The 24,948-nt window shown below is 35.7% G+C and overlaps 3 protein-coding genes across 4 annotated transcripts; 1 reads left to right on the top strand and 2 right to left on the bottom strand.

Annotated features, from left to right (window-relative positions):
- The first annotated feature begins 234 nt into the window (after nucleotides 1–234).
- On the top strand, nucleotides 235–5,566 carry LOC141648617 (protein SOMBRERO-like). The gene is made up of 3 exons (XM_074457345.1): nucleotides 235–400; nucleotides 1,931–2,202; nucleotides 4,976–5,566. Exons 1-3 carry the CDS (start codon nucleotides 235–237, stop codon nucleotides 5,564–5,566), a joined length of 1,029 nt encoding a protein of 342 aa, XP_074313446.1.
- A 770-nt stretch (nucleotides 5,567–6,336) lies between these two features.
- LOC141647072 (polyadenylate-binding protein-interacting protein 9-like) lies at nucleotides 6,337–13,784 on the bottom strand. The gene is made up of 10 exons (XM_074455108.1): nucleotides 12,821–13,784; nucleotides 10,838–10,948; nucleotides 10,696–10,740; nucleotides 8,894–8,966; nucleotides 8,683–8,795; nucleotides 8,520–8,579; nucleotides 8,337–8,384; nucleotides 8,184–8,252; nucleotides 6,749–6,810; nucleotides 6,337–6,614 (listed from the first exon to the last, which is right to left on the bottom strand). Exons 1-10 carry the CDS (start codon nucleotides 13,187–13,189, stop codon nucleotides 6,557–6,559), a joined length of 1,008 nt encoding a protein of 335 aa, XP_074311209.1. The 5' UTR covers nucleotides 13,190–13,784; the 3' UTR covers nucleotides 6,337–6,556.
- A 229-nt stretch (nucleotides 13,785–14,013) lies between these two features.
- On the bottom strand, nucleotides 14,014–24,119 carry LOC141647071 (ubiquitin carboxyl-terminal hydrolase 15). Of its 2 annotated transcripts, none has more exons than XM_074455106.1 (14): nucleotides 23,861–24,119; nucleotides 22,529–23,106; nucleotides 21,416–21,818; nucleotides 20,686–21,088; nucleotides 19,588–19,733; nucleotides 19,385–19,473; nucleotides 18,035–18,120; nucleotides 17,787–17,949; nucleotides 17,464–17,587; nucleotides 17,096–17,253; nucleotides 16,923–17,007; nucleotides 16,259–16,471; nucleotides 15,259–15,320; nucleotides 14,014–14,651 (listed from the first exon to the last, which is right to left on the bottom strand). In XM_074455106.1, exons 2-14 carry the CDS (start codon nucleotides 22,816–22,818, stop codon nucleotides 14,183–14,185), a joined length of 2,691 nt encoding a protein of 896 aa, XP_074311207.1. In that variant the 5' UTR covers nucleotides 22,819–23,106; nucleotides 23,861–24,119; the 3' UTR covers nucleotides 14,014–14,182. The 2 variants fall into 2 exon arrangements, with proteins under 2 accessions (XP_074311207.1, XP_074311208.1); XM_074455107.1 differs by having other exon boundaries at nucleotides 19,588–19,727.
- Nucleotides 24,120–24,948: the final 829 nt, after the last annotated feature.

Below are 24,948 nucleotides of genomic sequence, written 5' to 3'. Positions count from 1 at the left end.
GCGGCAAAGCTCTCGCTCATGAGTTTTGACCTTGCTATATTCCCAAGTCTCAAACCCTAGACCTCTGGTTAAGCTAGAACAACTCGTTTATCAGCTGATCTAACTGTTCATGGGTACCAAGCTACATATATCATGTCATTCAAGTTATGACAATGTTATTTTGTATGATTCCAGGTTGTTTTTAGGAGTTGTTTGAGCTAAATATATATAGGGAAGAAGAGGGAAGAAAGAATGATGCCGGAAAACGGACCGCTTTCGGTACCACCAGGGTTTAGGTTTCATCCAACTGATGAAGAGTTACTATACTATTACTTGAAGAAGAAGGTTTCTTATGAAGCTATTGATCTTGATGTTATTAGGGAAGTTGACCTAAACAAGCTTGAACCATGGGATCTTAAAGGTTAGTTTACATTTTCACTAGTTATTACAACTCTTCATAATACTATATCATAAGGTCATAACTATAGTTATTCATAGTACTCCTTCCGTTTCGTTCATTTATTCACCTCTTATATTATCTGTCTACAGTATATTAATCAAACGTAAAGAAATGATTGAGATAAAAAAGTATGTTATACTTCTAAGTTGTAGATGTATGTCATGTAAGTATGTAACCCTTTTAAATCAAGTTTCACTACTTTATATAGTTAAGTGTAAGACTGCGTACAACAGATCGAAGCTAATTCTAAACTTCATTTGATCGATACATTATAAATTGAGCGGGGTGTAAATAAGTCGAGCTAAATCAAGTATTATCGTATTTAAATGATATATCGGGTCTAGATGATTTATATACGAGTCGAGCCAAAATAATCATTACCCTATTCATGTTCAAGTTACATAAACTTTTGATCAAGTATTTGGTTAATTAATACGGAATATATGTGATGTACGTATCAATTATCATGCATATTGCTTGCTTTTAAAATTACTAAACCTAAATACGTTTGATCAAATATTGGTTATTGGATCCTTTTACTCGTATTATATACTGTATGTTGTTAAAGCTCATGAAACATTTTTCGATTTTTATTCTGATTTACCGTTTCATATTATTAACTCGTCCCTCCTGAAATTTTTCACCTCATGAATTCGAATTGTGATTCATATTATGATTATCTTAGACAAATTGATTAATGTTTCCGAATGACACAAAAACAGGAATTCAGGATACATTTATGAGTTAGAATATACTCTTTCCGTCTCAGTCATTTATTTCCTTTGATTATATACTCCTTACACCGAATAAATAAAGACAAACAAATGAATGAGTCGGAGAAAGTATATAGAGTATTCCACAATATGTATGTAAGTATGATGTATTGTTGGTACATAATGAGACAGATCTGATATTCCTCCTGTATTTCGCTAATAAAGACGTTTTGTCTAAAATAATATTGGCTTTAATCTATACAATTCTAGTTATGATAGTATAAAAAAGTTTATATTTTATTGCCGCACGTAATGTATTTGCAATTTGCATGATGACATGCATATAAATCTAGGGTACACCATGCCATAATAATAAGTCAAATGGTGCCACGGTAATTAAGGACGAATATGGTGTGTTACAAATAATTATAAAATACGGAGTAATACGGTTTAAGGAGTAGTCGAGTAGATATATAACTATACGTTTAGAATACATACAAATATCGATCTGTTTCAAGAAAATAAATCGTATATATGTGATATCGGTAAAAAGAAAACATCAAGACCAAAATGAGATTGCACTATCGAAATGATGAAAAATAAAATATACGGAGTATTTCTTAAGAAAGAAAAGTAAATGATATCATCGAGTTATACGAGTTTAGTACCACCATACTCATTGATATTATAATAATATCATTTTTTACCATTTGTTGTAGTTTTTCATTTTCATAAATCTTTACTATGATAGTTAACAAAAATGCCCTTATTTATGTAGAGAGATGCAGGATAGGATCAGGACCTCAAAATGATTGGTACTTGTTCAGCCACAAGGACAAGAAGTATCCGACGGGTACCCGTACTAATCGAGCCACCCACGCCGGATTTTGGAAGGCGACTGGCCGAGACAAGGCTATCTTCCATGGCAATGCCAAGCGAATTGGCATGCGCAAAACCTTAGTCTTCTACACCGGCCGTGCTCCTCACGGCCAAAAGACTGATTGGATTATGCATGAGTATCGTCTTGAGGACGACAATTCCCAATTTCAGGTACACTTGCAAATTCTTTTTTTACATAATATGACAGCCTCACGCAATAATTACCGAAATTTATGATAACTAATCATTTCATAATTAATAATTATAGGACATTTTATAACATTTTTTACAAAAAAAAAATGAATTCTTTTTTTATATGATAGGACCGTCTCACGCAGTTACTGAAATCTATGATAACTAATCATTTCGTAACATTCATAGGGCATTAACGTTTCTTAATTAACACGAAGAACTGAAATACATGTACATAGATTTTAGTAAATTTGTTTGTTTTATTAATCACAAAAGTCGTGCTTTATAGATCTTGTTGCGATTACCAAAGGATTATATCATAATTTCAATATTAACGTACGTCCAAATTAACTAACTAAAGCAAATATCAAAGTTGTCAACGTGATTGCATAAGTTTAGGCAAATAAATTCATTAAACTTCTAGACATTGGACCACCATGATGATTTGTTTTGCTTGAATAAGTTTATTAGTTGCATATCGGTGGTTATTATGAGACTGTTTTACTATAATACTCAACATTAAATCACGGAAAAAAGAAACATATATCCGATGTATTACCTTAAATTTTATTTGTTTTTAAACTTATTATCTTAAACTTTATTTGTTTTTGAACATATGTGTATTTTTTCCGAACTTAGAATTTTATCCGATGTGTATTTTTTTTGAACATATGTGTATTACCTTAAGCTTAACTAGTTTTAATCCCGTGCAAATTGCACGGGTATGCTATTATAAATTTTATTATCTTCAATTTTTTTTAAGATGTTTATTTTTATGCATATGTCATATTTAAAATTTTTGGTGATAAATTACATTTACAATTTAGAATTTCTTAAAGACGAACCTAATATAAACATAAAATATTTTCACTGAAAATATATATCTAAAGAAGTTATCACCTAAAAATATAAAATCAAAAGAATGTTATCCAAAATGTTACACAGTACAATAATAAGTAAATGATGATATTACAAATTCTGAAACTTTTGTTTGTACATAATGGCAGATGTTATGCTACTTTCGGGAAGGTCCTTCACTCAATTTTTTTTTTCTATTTTTTCTTTGTACATAAGTGTATTAGATCTGTCAAGTCCTGACCGACCAGACCTGACCCGTTTTTTTAAGGTCGAGAACCAAAAATTTCAACACACGGCACGAACCCGAAATGACTCGTTAATTTAGAGTCGAGACCTAACCCGGTCGGGTCGATCCGTTGGGTCAAAGATAAATAAAGAACTTTATTAAAATATTAATATTTATATAATAATGGATCAAGATTCGTTTGCTTCGTTACGTGACTCGTGATATAAATACGTGTAATATGTTTATATGAAATAAAACACATGAAGTTAATTTTAAAATAGAAAAGCATACTCCGATATGGAAGTTAGTTTTGTTACAAATTGAGATTTATAAGTTATTGTAATTTAAACACAAATGTTATATAAATAGCATATTCTTTGTATAAGATAAATCATTCCAATATAAAAATAACATTATTCTTTGTCTAATAAGAACATAAATACATATTTGGTGGTGTACTCAAAATTCAAGTACACACAAATAAAGCAATTTGGATCCTCTCCATTTCCTCTCTAATACACTTATATTTTAATATATTTTCTCTCTCCATTATTAAAACTTTATTTTCATGAAACGATTACAACCATTAGATCGTTACAAGAGTTAATCCGGACCGTCTATAAGAAATAGACATCCATTTCTTTTAAGGAAATGGGGAGAATCCGGACCGGAAAGCAATTTGGATCCTCTCCATTTCCTCTCTAATACACTTATATTTTAATATACCGCTAAGAAAGGTATTGGGTGGTTTCTGTGTGAGAACTATTTTGAAGCATAATTAAATGGCACGCAAGTAAGTGGTGAATGGGAAGTTATTTTGTATTAAAGTGTTGTAAAATGTACGAAAATTTATTTTGTGTATAGAAAATGAGGGATGATGTGGTTTAATCACAAGGGTTTAAATGTTCTTGTTTTAATAGAATTAAGATACTCTCTCCTATTTCATATGATGTTCCTCTTTCAATAAAATATACCTCACATACATTAAAGAAAGGGGAACCCCCTCAAAAAAAAAAAAGGGGAACATCATATGAAATAAGAGGTAGTATAAGATATAAGATACTTTGGTAAATTGATACTCCGTATAATATAATAATTTTAGTAAAATCATGCGATTTTTGTAACAACATTGATTTGTTATCATTCGGTGTATTTTTTGTACTCGTAATATAAATTATTCATAAATCGTTATTTATTAATATTTACATGCAACCATCGTTATTTTTTTAATATTTACGTACAAATCATAAACGTAGTCATTTACGTACAAAATAAAAACATAGACGTTTTTTTATTAATTAATTCCTTAATCTTTGTCGTGGGTCCCGCACTTAATGTTTAAAAAAACCCTAGATGTGGTGATGTGGCTGCACAGATTTGCACGAAATGTTTCTGTATTTATAAAGATAAGATGTTTAAGTAAATGAACTCAGAAACTTCATAGTAAAACTCATAATTTTTAAAATAAAACTCAAAAACTTTATTATAATGCTCAGAAACTATACAACTTGTGGTAGTATATCGAATATATAATCTAATTACTGATCAAATCACTCTTGATAAATTTGATTGCATATTGGTTTTCAAACAAGTTATTATAAGACGGTTGAATTCTATTATTAGAGTGATATTATATTCCTTATAAGTTGAATGTTTTAAATTGTCCAGCAGGAGGACGGATGGGTAGTGTGTCGGGTATTCAAGAAGAAGAACCACGGAAGAGGCGGTACACAAGCCGAAATACACCACCAAGAAGACGACTACGACAACTCGAACCCAAACTACGGCTCCTCCGGCCACATGATGAAACCGAACCAAAGCCTTGACCTAGCTAATAATAACTACACTCAACCATTATTACTCCCCCCTAGTTACAACACCTACACTTTTGATGGCACTATGCATCTTCCTCAATTGTCTAGCCCGGACACGGTTACAGCCGCCGGTACCAGTCTCCTTGGCACCATGGACAACTTACTTAGTCTAACGACAATTGGAGGCGGTGGTGGTAGGGTAGGAGTACTGAACACTCCACATCTGCAAACTGGAGGCCCAACCCGGCTAATTAATGGGCCGGAGTCGGGTTTCTTGGAAAAGCTTCTTGCCAATTATCAGAGCTTGGAGCAACACCATCAGGAAGCATCACATTACAAGGTTGATATCGGTGGGACAAGCTCAAGCAACGGTATGAACCAAAATAAGTTCCCGTTTCACTACCTAGGTTCCGATCAATCGGATTTTTTGAAATTTTCGAAGTAATATTGTATGAACAATTCACAGCAATGTACTGATCTATATATACGCTTTTGTTTTGTTTCCTTCAAGGTAAATTAATACCTCTATAGTCGATACCAATTCTATTGTCCCCATTTGACATTAATCGTCATCTCAAGTTTATGTGCCAATATGTCTTAAATGATCAAATGATGTCGATTTTGCCCAATTTTTTCTCCAGCAAGTCTCATTGAAGACGGGCATATCTATCTCAAGCTAAAGACGAGTCAAGTAATACCCTACTTTTGTCTTATCAAACCAAATAACATCAAAATCGAACAACGAATGGAACCAAATTCAAATGCAAATCATCGTGCATTAAGGCATCGATATTATAAAAACGTTGAAGTGTACTCTTAACTTAACCAAGAGTTCAAACAGACAACGATCCAAAATCAACACAACCTGACTCGACCCGGCCCGAAACCAATGTAAGAATTGGCCTGACTAACCCGACTCATAACCAACCCGAACCCAACCCAAAGATGTTTAGTGCTAAAATTTTGCAATAACACCCTCCATTTACGTACACTCTCGTTCGACATCTCTCCATCAGAAAAGGGCATAGTGAACATTAACTTAAAAGTACCAAATCGAAAACATAACTTGAAACCTTAATAGCTCATCTTGTCCTACCGTAGAATAGCCTTAACCTAATTATTTTTGAAAGGCGCTCGTAAGGCATTTCTTATTCTTGAGAATCTTGCCAAGAACAAATATAAATCAAAATTACCTCCAAGAAAAACAACTTAAAATAAACCGTAAAACATGTTGGACAAGACCGTCCTTTAAACTCATGTCAAAGCAAAAACATAGTATGAAATGTTCTACCGCGTGACGGGATAACTAAACTGGGAAAAGGAAAGACATCGGAGGGAGTTCAAAGTTCTCATCATCCCTCCGACAAAGTCTTTACTCAAGTGCATTAACTACACTGTTTCCATTCACTAAAAGTGGACATGGATGTGATAAAACTTAGTTCGAATCTTGACGAACGAGCCTGGGCCTCACTGGTGTCTTCGAAGGACTCACCCTGTAAAATTTCAAGGTTGTAAGGTTGTACACTTTCAATGTGTGAGATTGTCTCTCGAGAAACTAACTCGATATATTCAATATATTTCAATGCGAGTGTAATTAGGAATATCGGAGTATGGGGGAAAACAGTACCTTATGGGTAGGGTTCCCAATATTATTCCACTACAGTTCAGAGCCATAATAGCACTTTCAGCCTGCCCAACGACAAGAACAAAAACAAAAGGTTCAGAAGCGAGAATTGCCAACGATGCGATGCAATGGAGCTTTATCTCTCCTGAAACATCAATATAGCAATATCATGCAAACTCAAACATAGAAATTTAAGTTGCTTGAAATTTTTCGTCTCCTCAATTTTCACGGCAATTGAATAGTCACTTAATTTTGGTATGAATGCTCCAATCAGTTTGTCTCATTGAAGACGGGCACTATCCATTACAAGCTGAAGACGGATAGTGCCCCTCTCATAATATCACAAGTGGGAGGGCACGTGGGGTGCTCCGTTTAATTCCCACTTGATTTGCCACTTGTATATTGTGAGAGGAGCACTATTCGTTTTCAGCTTGTGACAGATAGTGTCCGTCTTCAATGAGAATTTGTGTGCTCCAATTGAGATTTAAAGCTCAAACTATTTTGCAAAGTTGGAAACAAATTCATCAAAATTCAAACTACCTAATAATAAGAAGGCTTTTTTTGTTCTTTGAATATGGATACGACAACTCTAATTTTGTTTCCTTTAAAGTCGCCTGACTCGCCTTTTCTCTTCCCTCATCGGATCTGTTAGGCATGGAGGATTGGAGTACGCCAACAACTGACACGCCCCAATATCATATTCCGTACTACATATTTCCTAACCAGTATATCACATAGTCTCAGTCTTGTTTACGTGGCCATATTACCCCGAATGATTCTTATCCTTTATTAGTGCAATAATGCATGTCCTAATTTCTTCTAGATTATCTCATTAGATGATCAAACGTCCAACACGTAAAACATCCCAACCCAATAGTCTTGCATAAAAAACCGCACGGGCGATCAAACATGTACTAAATGATTTGATGCTATAAAAAGCCATTTCCTTTAAACACAGGCTTTATATAATTTGCTGATATTCAAATACAAGGAAGAGATGTCGTAATTGATTTATTAAAAAAAATGTGATAAAGAATTAACAATTACAGTATTACACTTTTTTACCAACAACTTTCTTATATATTAATACTTGGTTCACTTTCAATGCATTCCGGACCAAAGTTTTACTTCGTTTTTCAAAATCGTTTAAATCTTTATTCTCGATTTAAATTCTAAGTTTTTATAAAAGAAATCCGGACTTCGATTTTAAAACCTATAAGTTTACCTTGGCTTTTGTATTATGTTTCACTCCCCTTTTGTTTTGCACTTTTCCTTTTCTATATTTTCGCATTTTGGGATTAAGGCTTACAACTAATTAACTCAAAACTTTAGGTAGAAAGCATTATTATCTCATTCTAAACAGCAGCATGTCAGGAAAAGATAGCAGCACTCAGCCAAAAGAAACGGGAGTTCAATAATACAAAGATAAGACACTCACCATTATAAATTCAACAAAGGCAATACGAGTAGAATGGACATTGTCCCCCAGAATCCTCAGACGAGAAACCTGAAAAAACAAAAAAAACTGGTTAATGTAAGTACAAGTTGAGGGAGTGCCAAACAAGAAGCTTTGCTTTCAGAAAGTCCGTACCTCACCACAGGAACTTTCAAAGAAATTCTTCACATCGGACTGAGAAACCTGCAAGAAGTTTTTAGTTAGGATTACTAATGATCGTTATGAGAAGATTCAGATGATGTAATTTCATTTAAGTCAGGGCACTTTACGCCCCACCTAAAGTACGAATTAATAAAGAAAAGGTAGCCGATCATATACCTTTTTATCAATATTTGTACAGTAAACAGTTCTCGCGCACATTTCCCGCTCGTCCTCAGACTGTTGTGCATTAAAAGATTTAGCAGAAGAACTAACACGGGAATAGAACGAAACTGAATGCCAGAAACACTATATGCAGATGCAAATGTAGATATATCGTTACCCTGGGAAGAAATGTGGGGTTCACAGGAAGTATAGCAGTTTTGGAGGGCAACACCTTAACGGGATAGTATCCCAGCATGGTCCCACCAAGGCTTAAAGCAGCTCTAGCACCATCTGTATACAGATTACTCATATTACGGGAATGAAAAGGAAAGGAAAAAAAACAAAGGCATCAAATGGATTTCATACGAGAATTGAACTTCGCAACTTACACACATCAGCAAATTCTACAAAAGCAAAACGAAGAACCGAATGAGGATCACCACAAATACGGCAGTCAACAACCTAGCAACCACAAAATTCAAAAATGATTTAATATAATCACCAGAACAAGATAGTAAGATTGAACAGACACCACCATATAAATCACCATTTTCACTATGTGATAATAGACACATAGTTACCAAATAAGACAAGCTACAATCATGACGAAGCACACAAAATTTACTGCACATAAATCCGTACGTGATAATGTGCTTTAATGCAAGATTTATCACCAGAACCATATCAGTAAGAAATGATTTCCTGGTTTTGTAATCTCTAATCACCTTCTCACACAGTTATGAAGCTCGGGTTAAAAATGAAGAGGAATACTCTGCCCCGTACTAATTATTAAAAAAAAAAAAAAAAAAAAAAAACTAAGCAATCATGTCATATTATGTCATTCTTTTTGCTGACGCTTGAATGCCATGGCTTCGAGAAAATACAATCATAGTTAAGGCCAAATACTCTCTGCCAGATCTCCCCGAGATGGTTAGTCTACGCCCTTCCCACAGTCTAAATTTACATAACACTTCTCGAAGCTGCATTTTTGAATCACCTTCTAGTAAAAGAATTACAAATGACAGTACGACACATTACGCATAACTGTAAACAATATAACAAAACAACTATAGGTTACAACCAAATGCAACCCCTAAGCTTTCGACACAAATACTATCCTACAACCAGTTGTATAGTAGTATTGTACAACCGCCTCAAAGTTGTTGAGCTCTTACACAAAGTTGTTGAGCTATTTTACAAGTTATTGAGCTATTTTACAAAGTTATTGAGCTTAATAATTATTCTGTTAAGCTCAATAACTTTGTATCATAGCTCGATAATTTTGTTAGTATAGCTCGATAACTTTATAACAAAGCTCAACTACATTGAATAAGTTGTATATACAACCAGTTGTATAATACATTAACTGAGCTTTCGAGGTCTTCACGCTTGTCATTTGTTAATTAATGAGAAAATGCCTAGGCTTTTTACATTGATCATGAGAGGATTTATCATGAAGTTGGCTCTCAGTTGTCTTTGTAATTCATCCTAAAAAGTTTAAATTACCCAACTGTCTTTGTCTCTCAATTGGGATGAAACAATTTAGAAGAGAATTTGAAAATTGAAGCTAGAAGCCTACAATCTATGTTACTCCGACTCTTCTGATTCCCCCACGTACCCGTGTCCGACACTCGGCACTCGGACAAAAGTATGACACTATGACACTTCATTTTAAGCCAAAATATGCATATTTTCCATAAAAAAAAATGGCCGAGTACGACACTTGGACACGCACCCGTGTCAAATACTTCTAAAGGAGTCTTAGCAACATAGCCTACAATTCGCAAGTTAACCCAATTCCCGTGTAGGTGAGTAACTGATAACCTTATAAAAGCTATAACTCCTAGGATTCTTTCATTTAACATGCAATCCGGGTGAGCCTTGCATCCCCCTACTACCACACTGTAATTTGGCATAGTTTTTATTACCTCTGTCCCGGCACATGGTTTAGGCTTGCTTTTGGAACGATTTCTATGTAAGTACATGCGAGGGAGCTAGAGAGTTCCAGTTTTCTTCTTTACCAACGTAAACTTTTGGCTCGGACAGACTAAAATGGGATACGTAAAATATAAGCGGGGACAAAGGGAGTACAAGTACAATAGAAGAGACATGCCTAACAACAACGAACGAGAAAGAAAAACAGCCAGCAAACTACGTAAAATAGCTAAAACTCAGCAAGGATAAAACTGACCTGCCCACAGCTACTAAATAAAGCAGCAAGCCTCTCTTCAGTAACCTATTTTCCAGAGACTGTTAATTTTTTTCCAAAGTAAACTTAAACTGCACAAAACTAAAACCAAAGCTGCAACTGTGACTTTTATAAAATGACGTACATGCTGGTCTATGTCAGAAACATATACTGTGCGCCTAACGCTTTCTTCTCGCTGTGCCCTGAAAGACCTGCCGTTCACCCTTCTCCTTCCCTGGGGGAAGCCATTCCTCCTCTGGAATAATCCACCAAAAGATTTAGAGAACTAGAGCATAAAACTTCATGAAAACCTAAATGAAAGCAGATAATGAAGGGAACGAATCTCACTAAGAAAAACAATGAGCTCAGCGCTCCACATAATAATCAAAAGCTACCAGTTTATATTGCACAGAACTGAGTCAAGACTGCGGTATTTGCCAGTTGCCACTTAATAAAACATTACAAAATCAAGTAGTCAACTGGCTGCTAAGTATGACATAAAATGAAACACGGCATGTAGTAAAGCTGGCATGACAGCATCCGAGAATTGTCATAGAACTATATTTACCCAGCACCGACTACATAACGGATAAGTGTAACAAATTCACTCAAAACATATTCTTAGATTCATCACAGCACATCATATAGTTTAAGAAACTAATAAATGTTGTCAATCAACTGCAACACAAGCGTTCTAACCTCAACACATCCGATATAAACCTTAGTTTTAAAAGGCACGAAAAGGCAAAACAAGAATTTTAGAGAGGGCTTGCATGTAAAGAAGTAGAAGTTAGGAATAGTGATGTGTTTCTCTAGGATAGTGATGTGTTTCTCTAGGCCCGTTTGAAACGGTCTAGGCTTTCACTTCATTGTGCCTAAACGTGCTATTTTTAGCTTAGATATAAACACATACAATTTGACACGAGGTAGAATATCTGAGGCTGAAAATGGCTTAAAAACACGGATGTTGACACGCCAAATTCTTTGAAAAAATGACCAACGGAGAATAAGAGAGCCTGTAAACTCCCAACAGACTAACTACAACCACAGCTTTTAAACACTGTGAAAGCTATTACCAAGCACCTAAAAACTGAAAGTCTTGTACAAAAACCTGAAATTAAAATTGAGCATGAAGTATCGACACAATAAATGTTTCATTATTCACCATTTCCGGGTCATGTCATGGCATTCGCTTACCACACTGATCTAGAGTCTAGACATATTAAGAGTAAGTCCTAATGAAAACGTGTATACGTAAAATGGTTTACATTAAGTTTAAGTAAAGTATTTGTGACATTAAATGCTGCAAAATCTACCAAAATTCAAGCCATAGAAAGACAAACAAGGACAAGAACAAAACCCACATCAATTTCATTACTAAAACACAAAAAGAGCAACAAACTTGACAATCCAAATTCCAAATACGCAAAATATACCAAAAAGATAAATAATACTTCCTCCAATTCTTCGGAATTTCCACATTTGTTCAAAATCGCCGTCACAAATTTTGACAAATGGGGTAACTCATAATCAAAGCGAATGATAAATTCACAAAACTAGCACAAGAACAACTCAACCATCACAAATTCACAAAACATACCAACAGATTAACAATGAAAGCTCAACACTTTCAACAATCTACTTCAACATTTCATCAGCTTATCAAATAAAGCTGCAACCTTTACACAGCAAAATAACCCAACCACCCAAACCCACCACGTGTTATTTTTATGTAAGGCGGTTTTACACAAACATTGTATAAACCGATCCATTTATACAAATACCATGCCTTAAACAACTGAAATATTAGTTACCAAATAAATCCATTTTTACAAACATCCTGCATTAGGTAAGACCGTTTAACAAGAGAATTCATAACCCGCAAATCCCCACCTAACAATTCAGCAATAAACCCATAAAAACAAAGAATCAAATACTACTACAACAACAACAACCACAACATTACACCAGTGTCTCAATAGCTCCCGCAAATTACGAGATAAAAACAAAAGAATCAAATACTACAACAACATTACCCCAATGCCTCAATGACTCCCGCAAATGACGAGATAAAAACAAAGAATCAAAAAAAAAAAAAAAAGAAAAGAAAAGTTAGAAGAATCAATACCCTGCGATCATTGGGAAAATTGTCATTAGCAGAATTCTTGAGAGGATTGGAATAAAAATTATTATTAATAGGAAACCCTTGATCATTAAAATTATTATTTCTAAGAGCATAAGATTTAGGGATAAATTCCTTAGCCCAAGGATTCAACTTTGATAAAAGGTCAGCTAATTCATTAATATTTTTCTGAAATTCCGATTTCGATTCCGAAGACGAACAACTCTTATTAGTATTATTACCATTATTACTATCACTCTCTTCACAAGAGGAGGAGTTGTTCTTATTGTTATTATTATTATTATTCAAATGATTGTTAATTTGTTGATTTTCATCAGAAGAATTCACAACAAAATTCTGTGCAACAGCAGCCATGAAGATCACAAAAAAAAAACAGTAAAAAAACTCAAAAATATTGAAATTAAACCCAGAAAAATTGAAAAAGAAAGCAAATTTAACAGAATTTAAAGAAAAAAAGATGAAATTATGTAAGATATGGAAGAAACAAAAAAAGGGTAAGAAAAAAGTTGGAATCTTTTTCACTTTTTTTTGATTTTTTGATGATTTTAAGTGTTTTATTCTAAGATTTATTATTTATACAAAAATTAAAAATTAAAATTAAAACTATATGCTATACAAAGTACACTAAAGGTAAAAGAAATTGAAGAAGATGCCCATTTTTGTGAATTGTTTGATGATGATCAAAATTGAGAGGATTTGGGGAAGAACAAGAAGAAGAAATTATAGTTTTTAGTGTGAAATTTATTGATGATGTTTATATATATAATTAAGAAAAAGGAGAAAAAGGTGGGTGGGTGAGTGAGTGAGTGATAAAATATTGAGAATTTAGGGTTTTTCAGGTAGAAATTAAAAAGGAAAAGAAAAAAGAGAAAGAGAATTTTGTGTTTGTTGAGGGGTTTTAAATTAATTTTTAATTGTTTTTAGGGGTTTTGTAGGTGGGGACAAAAAATGGGGAGAGGTAGTAGAACAGGTGGCTGTCTTGTTCCTACACTGGGCTTTGTCTTGTTTAGTTTGATCCTATCGAGTTCCGTCTAGTTCAGTTCAGTTCAGTTCGATTCAGTTCTGTCTTAAACGGGTTAAGATTTACTCAAAAGAAGGGTTTTTATATTATATATTCTATATTCTGTGAATGTAATTGTATTAAAACTCAAAAGTCGAGAATTTATCATCATGGTCTATAAAATCCGAAGTACATTTGTTATAAATAATTTTCGAGGATAACTCAAATATTCAGCAGAATACAATATATTAACAGATGCCCCATTCAACCAAGAAGGGCTTGGAAATGGAAAAAAATTGGGGCATGAGTTGTTACCTACATGACTAAAATCTAGTTGAGAATAACAATTAGAGGTGAAAATCATTGAAAGATGTTACAAAACAATCAGAGGAGTTAGTTTCATAATTTACAAAATTTTCTGAATCTAAAATGTAACCAGTTTCCTCGGAGATGTATTGTGTCGTTGGTTGGCTGCCTGAAAACATTCTGCAGGAGACGGTTCTATGCGAGGGATGGGAATGGCTGAACATCGAGGTGAATGGATCAACATGGCACATGTCGGAATGATCAGTTAAACTGAATGAATCTCTTGTACTTTCACTGGTGAAAGATGCATCGTCAGAGCTTGTGAAAAGGGACCAATCGCTTGCAGTGGCATCGGAAAATTCCATGATGCTTGGTTCGGTATAAGTTTCCGTAGCTTGAGTAAATCTGCTGGTCCTTTGAGCATTTTGTCCACAGGAATTTGAGGTCTTGGTAGGTGGTTGGTTCTTTGTGGCTTTTCTGAGGCATGCCCTTGGGGGTCGAGGGAAAGACCTATACCAAAAAAAAAGTCGGAATTCAAAACATTAATCCTGGGATTGGGTCAAGCTCGAGATCTGTTTAACCAGGCTTTAATCAAATCAATTTCAAAGGCTTGTCAACTCGAGCAGACTCAGCTCGCTTACATCTTACATTCCCAATCATGAAACTAACCATAGGCAAGAAACAAATGCTACAAATGCTGTTCCTGAGTAATTGATGCAGAACTTTTTTTTATCAAGCATTTTTTATTTTTTCATTGAATGGGATGGGAGAACTACTGAGTCCTACATGACTGACACCTCACCCCTCGGGAGAGAGGGTATAGTGCACATCTGCCATCTGCACTACATGTTCCAATAAAAAAATGTACCAAGAACATTTCCAGACATACATCTCAAGAACGGGTAAGAGTTCTCTTTTTTTGTAGGGAACACGCAGCTTCTACCACTGGTGCGCACTGGGTTAAACCCCAAGGCATACATGATAGCATACAAACAATGCACACCAAGCTCGCTACTCTTTTTATCATGCTCTAATTTAGCTAGTCATAATAACAAGTCATACAAGGGTTTGATCAGTCCCGAGACCCATGAGTTATTATTTCAAGGTGTAATGTTACCTCATGTAAAATAAGATATATGCTCCTTCTGACATCACCTGGCTTGTAGGAACTGGCTGGACCTATTAAGTACCATCAATAGGCATCAAATTTTGCTAATTTGCGATGGCATACCGGAAAATATAAACAAAGCCATGCAAAAAGATGGAGAGAAACAAAAAGGAAAAAAATCTGTGTAACTGTCAAGAATGGAAACTATGACGAGGAACATCTTATCCAATTTTGCTTAAATGCATACCCGCAATATCTCAAATTCTCAACTACAATAGTTCGCTAAAGTTCTCAATCACCAGAACGCGTACTAGTTTATTAACAAATTCATTATTACTCTAGTGCCTCACAGACTCCTGCCATAAAAGGTCGGATCGGATATATGGAATTAAGCTGTACATCTATGTTAAAAACACCTAGAGGTTGCTAAAAAACCCTAAGGTTGTTTCTGGATGACTCGTAATAAAAATAGTGTCAATAATTGGATAGTCCGACTACTTCACAAGATAGGAAGTGCATCCGATCTAGTGAGCCATATACAAAGCCAAAGAATTGCAAGTTTAAGTCCATTAAAAGTGGAAAATACTGAGAAATTCAACTAGACAAAAAGCTTAGCACGACATAGTATATCAACAAGCAGTATGGTTTAGACAAAACCTTCGAAACTAAGCCCTCAGCTTACACACGTAAACACACTCTTGGCCAAATGCAAAAAGCGGACTTTTAAGCAAAGTACTCCCTTCATCCCATTTATATTGCCCATCTTGACTTTCATAGTCAACTTTGAGCACTATTTTCTCATAATATAGTTGTAACCTTTTTTACAAGGAATAATATGAGAATAGTTGTTTTGGGAATCCAAACCTGACAAATTTAACATTGTAACTTTACACATATTCGGAGAGATTAATAGCGGGATGGAGGTAGTATGTAACAAAATATTTGCAACAAATAAACAAAAACTATGTAATTATGATGAGCAAAGCTTAAAAGAGATAGGCAAACGTACCACTGAATCGTCTATCCTGTACCAATTTCCCTTCAGATCCTTCACGTAAGACACATAATGTCCAGAAAAGGAAGCATTAAGTGTATCTACATGCACGACCACGCCATACAACATGTAAAGTGGAGGGACGTCATTTGTGCCAGTCATATATGGAACCATGTCCAACATTTCTGGAAATGTAATGCACTTGTTAATTTTGCCATAACTGCCTTCCTGAATCAACAAAGAACCCTACTGTTAAGAAATGTTACAGCCAAACCAGAGCCCGCATAGTTTTTTATTTTAGAGCAAGAAATGAAAGTAAAGTTCACTAAGCAGCCATGACTAGCAAAGAAAGAAATACTTTTGTGGTGACTCAACATTAGAAACGAGTAAAGAAGATTTTCTATTTTTCTCTATCCGTGGATAAACTTCTTGGTTTCCATTTATGGAGTGTCCATGTATAAACTTCCAACATGAACTATTTTCCTTTTAGTATGTTATTTCAATATTCATTGTCATCGTTTCTTGCGACAGTTAACGATTTTTCATCAACTTACACTTTCATCCATTAATATTGTTCCAGAAATTTGTGAAACATATCAAGAAGTTTAATCATGGACAGAATACAGAGGGAGTAGTAAGAAAGGAAAGGTAAGAAAAAGAAAAGGAATAGAGAATAAACCTGAAACCTCTTCAAGACAATAGTGAGAATGTTAGGAGCCTCATCGATACTCAGCTGCTTTCTCGCCCGGACATAAGAAGAACACCTACTCATGCAATGTTTTGAGTGTTACCATGACAGCTGAATAATAACAACAGCTTCACAAGTCAACTGGGTAAAAAATTGAGCCAAACCTTCCACATCTGTACATGTTCTCTCCATCCAAATCTTCAGGGGTAGTGAACTGAGTGAGTGCATCTTCAAGTGACTCAACCCATCCGTAGATCTCCAATGTTAAATCCATTATGTTCTCATATCGCTCTGACTCATGGTGACATCTTAGACATACAACCTGCATGTCCGAATCAGACAAATACTTGTCATGTATGGAAATCACTCAAGTCAAATAATATCTGGGGTCTTTTTCCAAAATTACCATTTTAATCAAACTATTCGCCAAATGAGCAACGTTGTATAACTATTTTCTATTTTTAACCTACTACTTTCCTTCCCATGAACAACTAAATTGCAATGATTTACAGTTAGCGAAAAGAATTTATACCAGTGATCGGAGCCGTCCACCAAATGTTTGCAGAACAAATGTCGTTTCCTGCAATATGGGATGAACCTGGTTCTCACCACCTACTTCCTCTAGACAAATGGACTGCATTGATGCAACAAGAAGCCTAGAAAAAGAGTCCAATGATCAATCCAAAGTTTTAACACTTTAACTCAAATACATAGATGCCTCAACAATAGAAGCCTATATAAACATTGCAGATAATAACATATAAGAAAAGTTCAGAATACACAAATTTTATCAGAAATTATGATTCCAGATACGAGGATGGATGCTGAAAAAAAGTGGGGGTGTAGTTTACAAACCTTAAAAATTCATGTGCATCTTCCTGACTGCCGTCGCCTATTTGACAATTTATTCCCCTCATATGCGATAAAATTCTGCTTGGAGACAGAGGGCCGCCAGCTTCTTTTAACATCATGACATGCTGCTCAAGTTCACACATCAGGCACCAGTTATTGCGACAACCTATGTTACACATTAGAAAATGAAACTCAGACGCAAAAACACGAGTGAGAATATAAAATATTTGACAGCAGAGTAAGATCTTTACAGGCTCTTGAATGCATTCGGCTCAACAGGTAGACGACTAGAGGTTTTGTGCAAGTTAAACACTGCAGCACGGCATTTGCATAGCAACTGCATATGGAATTAGATAAATGTTGAATTGATATCTAGCAAAAGGTTGGATACTCTGAAATTCTTGCATGAGATAAATAGAAATGTTGCTAAAGACAAAGTTACGTCATGAACTGAGTTTTGGTGTATGTAGAGTGTAACAATGTTCTCTTAGTTATATACGAAGTATCCGTTTATAGTAGAAGGTACAAGTGCATAAGCTATGGCAAAGACTACCTAACATTAAACCCTTTTTCAGGTAAACTACCTAACATTTTTATTTTTGCGATACACTACCTTATTTTTGTCTAAAACTACCAAATTATGATTTCCGGCAATTTTAGTCATTCTCTGAACCGAATCTCCCCCAATCACGTTACTTCTTAATTAATTTGCTCATTAAGCTGTTCTCCCTCTACAGTAAACACCACCACCAAAGACAACATCAAATACCACCCACAAGTCAACCACCGCCACTGAACGCCACCACGCAGACAACTCACCACATCCACACACCCCTTGACACCACCAACACACATACCACCCAAAACCACCTTCCATCACCACTAAACACCATCAACCACCATCCAACACCACTAACCACCACCCAAACATCACTGACCATCACCACAACCGTCAAGAGGAGAATGACAGTGGTGAAGTAAGTTAATAGGACGTAACGAAATCGTTTGGTCCCAGATGGCCCAGATCTGGTGAAGAAGGCATTGAAAATGGCGGTTGTGGGTCCCAGATTTGGTGGATCTGGTACTCTGGCCATGGGTCAGAGGAAGGCGGCATGATGATAGACGGAGATGCAACGTTGGCGTTGTCAGTGTGTTATAGGCGACGTGACAGCCAACAAAGGAGCTGCCGATGGGTTAGATTGAGGACACGTGGTGGCCGGTAAGCAAAAGTGGTGGCTGACTGGTTGGTGGTGTTTGGTGGTCGGCAATAATGAGTAGATGATACTCATGTGACTTGAGAAGAGTCAATCCCGGAGATTCACTATAAAATGGTCGGGAATCTTCACTTGGTAGCTTTAGACATAAGTAACGTAAATTACGATAGCATATAGAAAAAAAAATTTGTTAGGTAGTGTATCTGAAAAAGGGTTAAATGTTAGGTAGTTTCTGACAAAAACCCAAGCTAAAATAGCCAACATTTATAGCTGTTTACTGTTAGTCTACGTACTTGTAAAAATCTAGCTGCTTCTACATAAGAACACGACAATTACATCACAATATCTCATCACTCCTATTATGAACTATGGACTCTGAAGCTGTACCTGTTTCCACAGTTTTGTAGGCCTCTAGGTGACAAGTCAAAAACCTGATGTTCAAAGAATCTTGAGAACACCTCAAAAGGGAATAGCACCTGATATACACATTAACAGCATCATTATTGAACAAATGCCGTAAGGAGGAGTCATGTGAGCCACTCGCCTAATTGTTCTGTAACCATTTCAAGTAACAATGTTTCCCAACTGACCTTGACTTTCTTCAAGCTATGAATGTCTATTCCAGCATCCTGTTTGAACATCTTGGATAACTTCTTGAGCCCAGTCATCTTCCTTAACCCTGAACTCGTGGCGCCATCATTTTCATGTGCAGATGTGGAAGTGCCCACTCCTACAGCTTTTAGCATAACAAAAATATGTCAAATGGGGATAGAAATGAAGAAAGGCTGATCCCATAATAGGTGCTTTTAGTATACATACATCAAACTGATATGGTATCATAGCCAAGTAATGATAGCATATCGTGGAAAGTGCCACCCTCGTTTACTTACCATTCAATACTTTCTCTCAGTTTTTATTGTGTCTAAATGATTCGCAGTTGACTAACCATAAAAGGCTCACGTGACTGACAATCAGTGAAGATGATACAGAGAAAAAAAACCTAAAATGGAAGTTAAGCAAGATCTTTTCTTGAAAATTCAAATCGATAGTCCTTATTATCTAATCAAGTCACTACGCAACACTATAAAGATTTTACTAAGGGAAATGTTATATACTTCCCCCGTTCAATTGATTTCTTTACGTTTACTTTTTGCACAAATATTAAGGAGAGGTCAAAACAAGTGGGGTAGGGAGCTATGTTACTCCGACACTTCACTTAACTGTCGTGTCGGTGTCCGACACGACACTTCAATTTAGACCACAAAACAGGAAAATTCACCCAAAATAGCCGTGTCCGACACACCGACACGTGTCGGCGTGTCTGAGTAACACAGGTAGGGAGACATTTGGCAATGAAAAGACTTTACTACCCCCAAAGCAAGTGGGGGTAGGTAGGGTATCATAGTCATTTAGAAAGGTTGTAAGTGACTAAAAATAGAAACGTAAAGAATCAGATGGAACGGCCCAAAATTGAATAAGTGAAGAACTCAATGCAATGGAGGAGGTACAAGGTATGCACATTGTATAGCTTTCAAAAGTTTGTACTTTTAAGTAAATTCATGATAACTAACAGGACTTGGACAAGTCCAAAAAAACTATTAGCTTCAAATACCACAATAAATGAATAAACAAATTGCGTAAAAAAAATATAGCAAATGGGAGGATAACGAATCACAAAGACAATATACCTGATTCATCAGACCCATTTGCCTTCCTCAGCTTAGTTGGGGGGACTTGTTCTCTTCCTGCTCTAGTCGCTGACTTTGCCGATTTTGGGTGTCCAAAACTCTCTACGTTTGCAGCACCATTAGATACGTTGCTTGACTGCATATGCAAGGAACTGCTATTCCTTGAAACTTCTTTACTAAATCTGCTCACTTCCCTGGCAGGCGCAATGTACTCTATACCTACTCCAACTTCATCCATGGCTCTTTTTCCATTGGATAATGGGTCTCCATTCTGACTGCAGACCCCAAGAGGTGATTCCAAACCATACATCTGATCAGAATATCCATCAGATATCACAGAACGATTCATGTGATGCATATCTGGATAACTATCCTCGGATTTGGTGGACCCATTGCCTCTTAGCTGCACATAAGGGAGTTTACACAATTTCAGAAACATTACCAGAGTGCCTTAACGGCTCCAGCAAATGGCGAGATAAGGGGGTCCAATCTACAGGGTCTTACTCTTGTGTTATTAATACATAAAGGTTTCTGTATGAACCAAAAATGAAAATTGCATGGAAAATTGCATCAAATGACAGATGCTTCACAAAGAAAATGATCTTGAAACGGTGGTCTAACACATGCAATGTAAATCAAATCTTACACCATTGATTTTGCAAAATCTAAATCTAAATTGTAATTAAGAAACATGATAAAAGTAGAGAAATCAGCTAAAAAATATTAAAACCTTATGCCTAGAATTAGACTCGTTTGATATAGTTGAAGTACTCCTTAAATTTGCATCAGAGGAGATAGTGGCGGCTTTATTTTTAACATCCAACATTTCTTTATTTTTTTTGCGTGAAACTCTTCTTTCTGATACCCTTCTCTCAGGTCTAGACAATTCAGCAGCACCAAGGGTAGCTGAACAAGTAAGAGAGACATCATCAGAGATTGCATTCGGCTTTATTGTATGGATTTCTTCCTGCATAGGAAGCTGTGACGAGCAGCCATGAAACTCAGTATAATGATCATGACTGAAGTCCATCGTAGCACTAGCTCCATCTAATGACGATGAGTCGATATAATCTAGTGGCCGGCATTCATCTTTATGACCTTGCCTCCAATGAATTATTTGACACTTCCCAGAACTGCATGCAGGTTAACAACTGAGTATTAATTGGAAGTCAAGATACAAGGACATGGTATGTTCAACAGTTCAGGTTTACACAGTGGTCATAGAGTAGTCACAGTAGTCGGTCATTGGCCAACAACGGCCTATCACTATGACATTAGGAGCATATTTATCTGTTTTAAGCAACTAGGATGTTACAAGAGATAATTTAAGGCTAGAAACTCTTGAACTCTGATCTTGATATCTGGTAAGAGGAATATCAATTATAGTACCTTGCTACACTTCATCACTACTTTACTATCTCATAACGTAAACATTGTCATGAAGACCGGGTAAGTCACTCCTACTATGCTACATCTCACCCTAACGATCCAGGAGGCTCGCGCTCGAGCTGGTAAGGAGGGGAAGGAGTTGGATGTATGCGATCATACAATGTTCTACCAGATTTCCATCAACAACAGAAAGTTGGAAAATAGTTGGAAATTTTAATTAAAAAGGTAAACTTACTAATTCCTGGACTTTTACATTCACCAAGGTTTACTTTAGCGTCTATTATTGATGGTGTATTACTAAATTCACTGGCAAATAGCATAACCTTTGTCGGCAACTATTCTTAGACAATTCTTCAGTTTAGTGGTTATTTCCATAAAACTCATTTATCAATCAAACTAGATATTGACTATATTTGATAAAACAGCATGATTTTTTAACACTCAATATACGTACCAGTATCTAACAGACTTGCATCGGGAACAACGTGTGGTAGCTGGGCCATGACATCTAGCACACTCCCGAATCAGGGGGATAAGGGGAGGCACAACAAGAGGAGCAACACTGGCAGTTGCCATAGGTTCAGCTCTCAAGGTTTCTTCAAAAGGCTCTTCAACTATCAAATTTCTTCTCCCTTTTCTCCTAGTAGTCTCGCTCCATTTCCCAAGCAAGATGTACAAAACCACTGGCAGCACAACGAGGACCAGAAACAAGGCAGGTATATCAGCTTTCCTTGGCTCGAGCATGTCCCCTTCACCCTACTCATGACCAATCCTACACTCAACTGCTTTACCTAGCTACTATCCTCGAACTTTGCAAAACAAATACAACTTACATCTTCCTTCACCAAGAAGGGAAACAAATTAACCAAGAGACCAAGCTAAGTATAACCCCCCTCAAGTCCTCTTATGCACTTCAAGGATGAAATCACTCGTCTCTTATAACAATTAGCTAAACACACAACCCCAACTCTAGCGAAACAATGTCCGTTCTTTATTCTAAGTTGCAAGACTGCTTCTTGTCAAATATTGATTCTGAAGAAAAGATTCAAGAATCCTCGTTAGAAAAAGTCGCTCTCAGCCAACAACCGCGGACCCATTGATATTACTGAAGCTATTAGCATGCAAAATTTATAATTTAATGTTTTTTAGCACAAAGATTCGATATATTCAAAACATAACTGCCCAGTGACCTCAGTTCCTAGTACTAGATCCGCCAATGACCCACAGGTACCTCACCTCATCGATCGAGTAGATAACAACTAATAACTGCCCCCTATCCCTTGACAACAAGAAAAGCTACTTATAGCAGACTAAAGAGTATATAATAAGCATTAATCAACCAATCGAAAGCGAAAACTTTATAGTTTACACCATAAATTAACAATGTAGACACCTAATTAACACCTCAAAGAGCCAAATACACAATCAAACAACACTTAACCTAGTTTTCAACAAAACCCCATGATTTGGGATGAATCCAAACACAGAAAATGACACAAATTCTTTCATTTTCATACAAAAAACACAATTTTTACAATAACAAAACCCTACTTGAACAAAAAAACTAATAAAAATCGAAACTTCTCACTAATTTCTTACTAATAACAACATAATAAATCCAATCAACCAAAACCAACCAAGACCCACATCACATTTCTACAAAAAGACATCAAATTTGAATTAAACCCACAAGTTATTTCCAGATTTAGACCTAATTAAATCTAAAAAAGGGCAAGATTTAATAATTAAAAAAAGTCAAAATAAACAAAGGAAATTAGGGTAGTACCTTAATACAAGAAACCCTTTTAATAAAACAATAAATTATATTTGTGTATATAAATTTAGGTGTGTGTGTGAGTATGAGTATGGCTATTGCTTAGGTTGAAGAGATACTTTGATTCTGCAGAAGGGTAAGATAAGCAAATAGTGTTAGTAAAGATGCTCAAACTTTCTCTCTCTTTGTTCTTGTTTTTTCTTGTTAAAATGTTGAATTGAATGCAAGTGATTAGTGAATAGTGTGTGTGCTGGAATTTTATTTAATTTTTTTCAAAGTAACGCTCAAAAAAAATTCAGTTAGTCTTGCTGAAGACGGGTCGGAGCAAGTGACGGGTAATATCACTCACAAAACGGATAGGGGAGACAAAGTGAGGGCACCCCCATGTGCTTCCCTCTCTCCTCTATTTGGGTCATTTGTGAGAGGAAATGATATCCGTCATTTCAAAGTGACGGATACGTGCCGTCTTCAATAAGATTTTGTGAAAAAAATTACCGTTTTGAGTTGGAATCAATAGAATTTATCGTTTTAGGGTATGTTTAGACTTTAGACTTCAGATGAGGGAATTTGAAAGGAAAATGAGGTAAACGGATTTGGAGATATGAAAAATTCTTCGTTTTGTTAGTAAAATGGAGGTGGAGGGATTTGTAGGAGCGGAAAAAGGATCCTTTTATTTCCCTCCTACAAGCCAAATTATTTCTCCTCCGACAAAAATAATATTTGGAGGGAAAATCACCGAGTAAAGTCCACAACAAGGACCCAAACTACTATCAAATGTATCTTTAAGGACCTCAACTATTACTATTTGGTAGATTTAAGGACCTCATCACATGTATTGGACCAAAATACCCTCATCCTTTATCTTCATAAAAACAAAGCAAACATAAGAAAGTTTCACGTCGTTCGTAAAACAAAATTAGTGAGTTTATTCACATCGTCAATACCAAAATGCCGTTATTTTAGCTTTAGTTTTGAATACATTTTTTTTTTTTTTGTAAATATAGTAACGGATATTTTTTATCCTTTAATTTTTTTTATTAAACTACATGTATAGTTTCATTATTGATTGGAACAACTTATAATTCGTTGGTTATGTATCT

This window comes from Silene latifolia, chromosome 3, assembly GCF_048544455.1.
Source record: "Silene latifolia isolate original U9 population chromosome 3, ASM4854445v1, whole genome shotgun sequence".
NCBI classification, from domain to species: domain Eukaryota; kingdom Viridiplantae; phylum Streptophyta; class Magnoliopsida; order Caryophyllales; family Caryophyllaceae; genus Silene; species Silene latifolia.
Note: the sequence above shows the minus strand (reverse complement) of the source record. Positions and strands in the feature narration are given on the sequence as shown.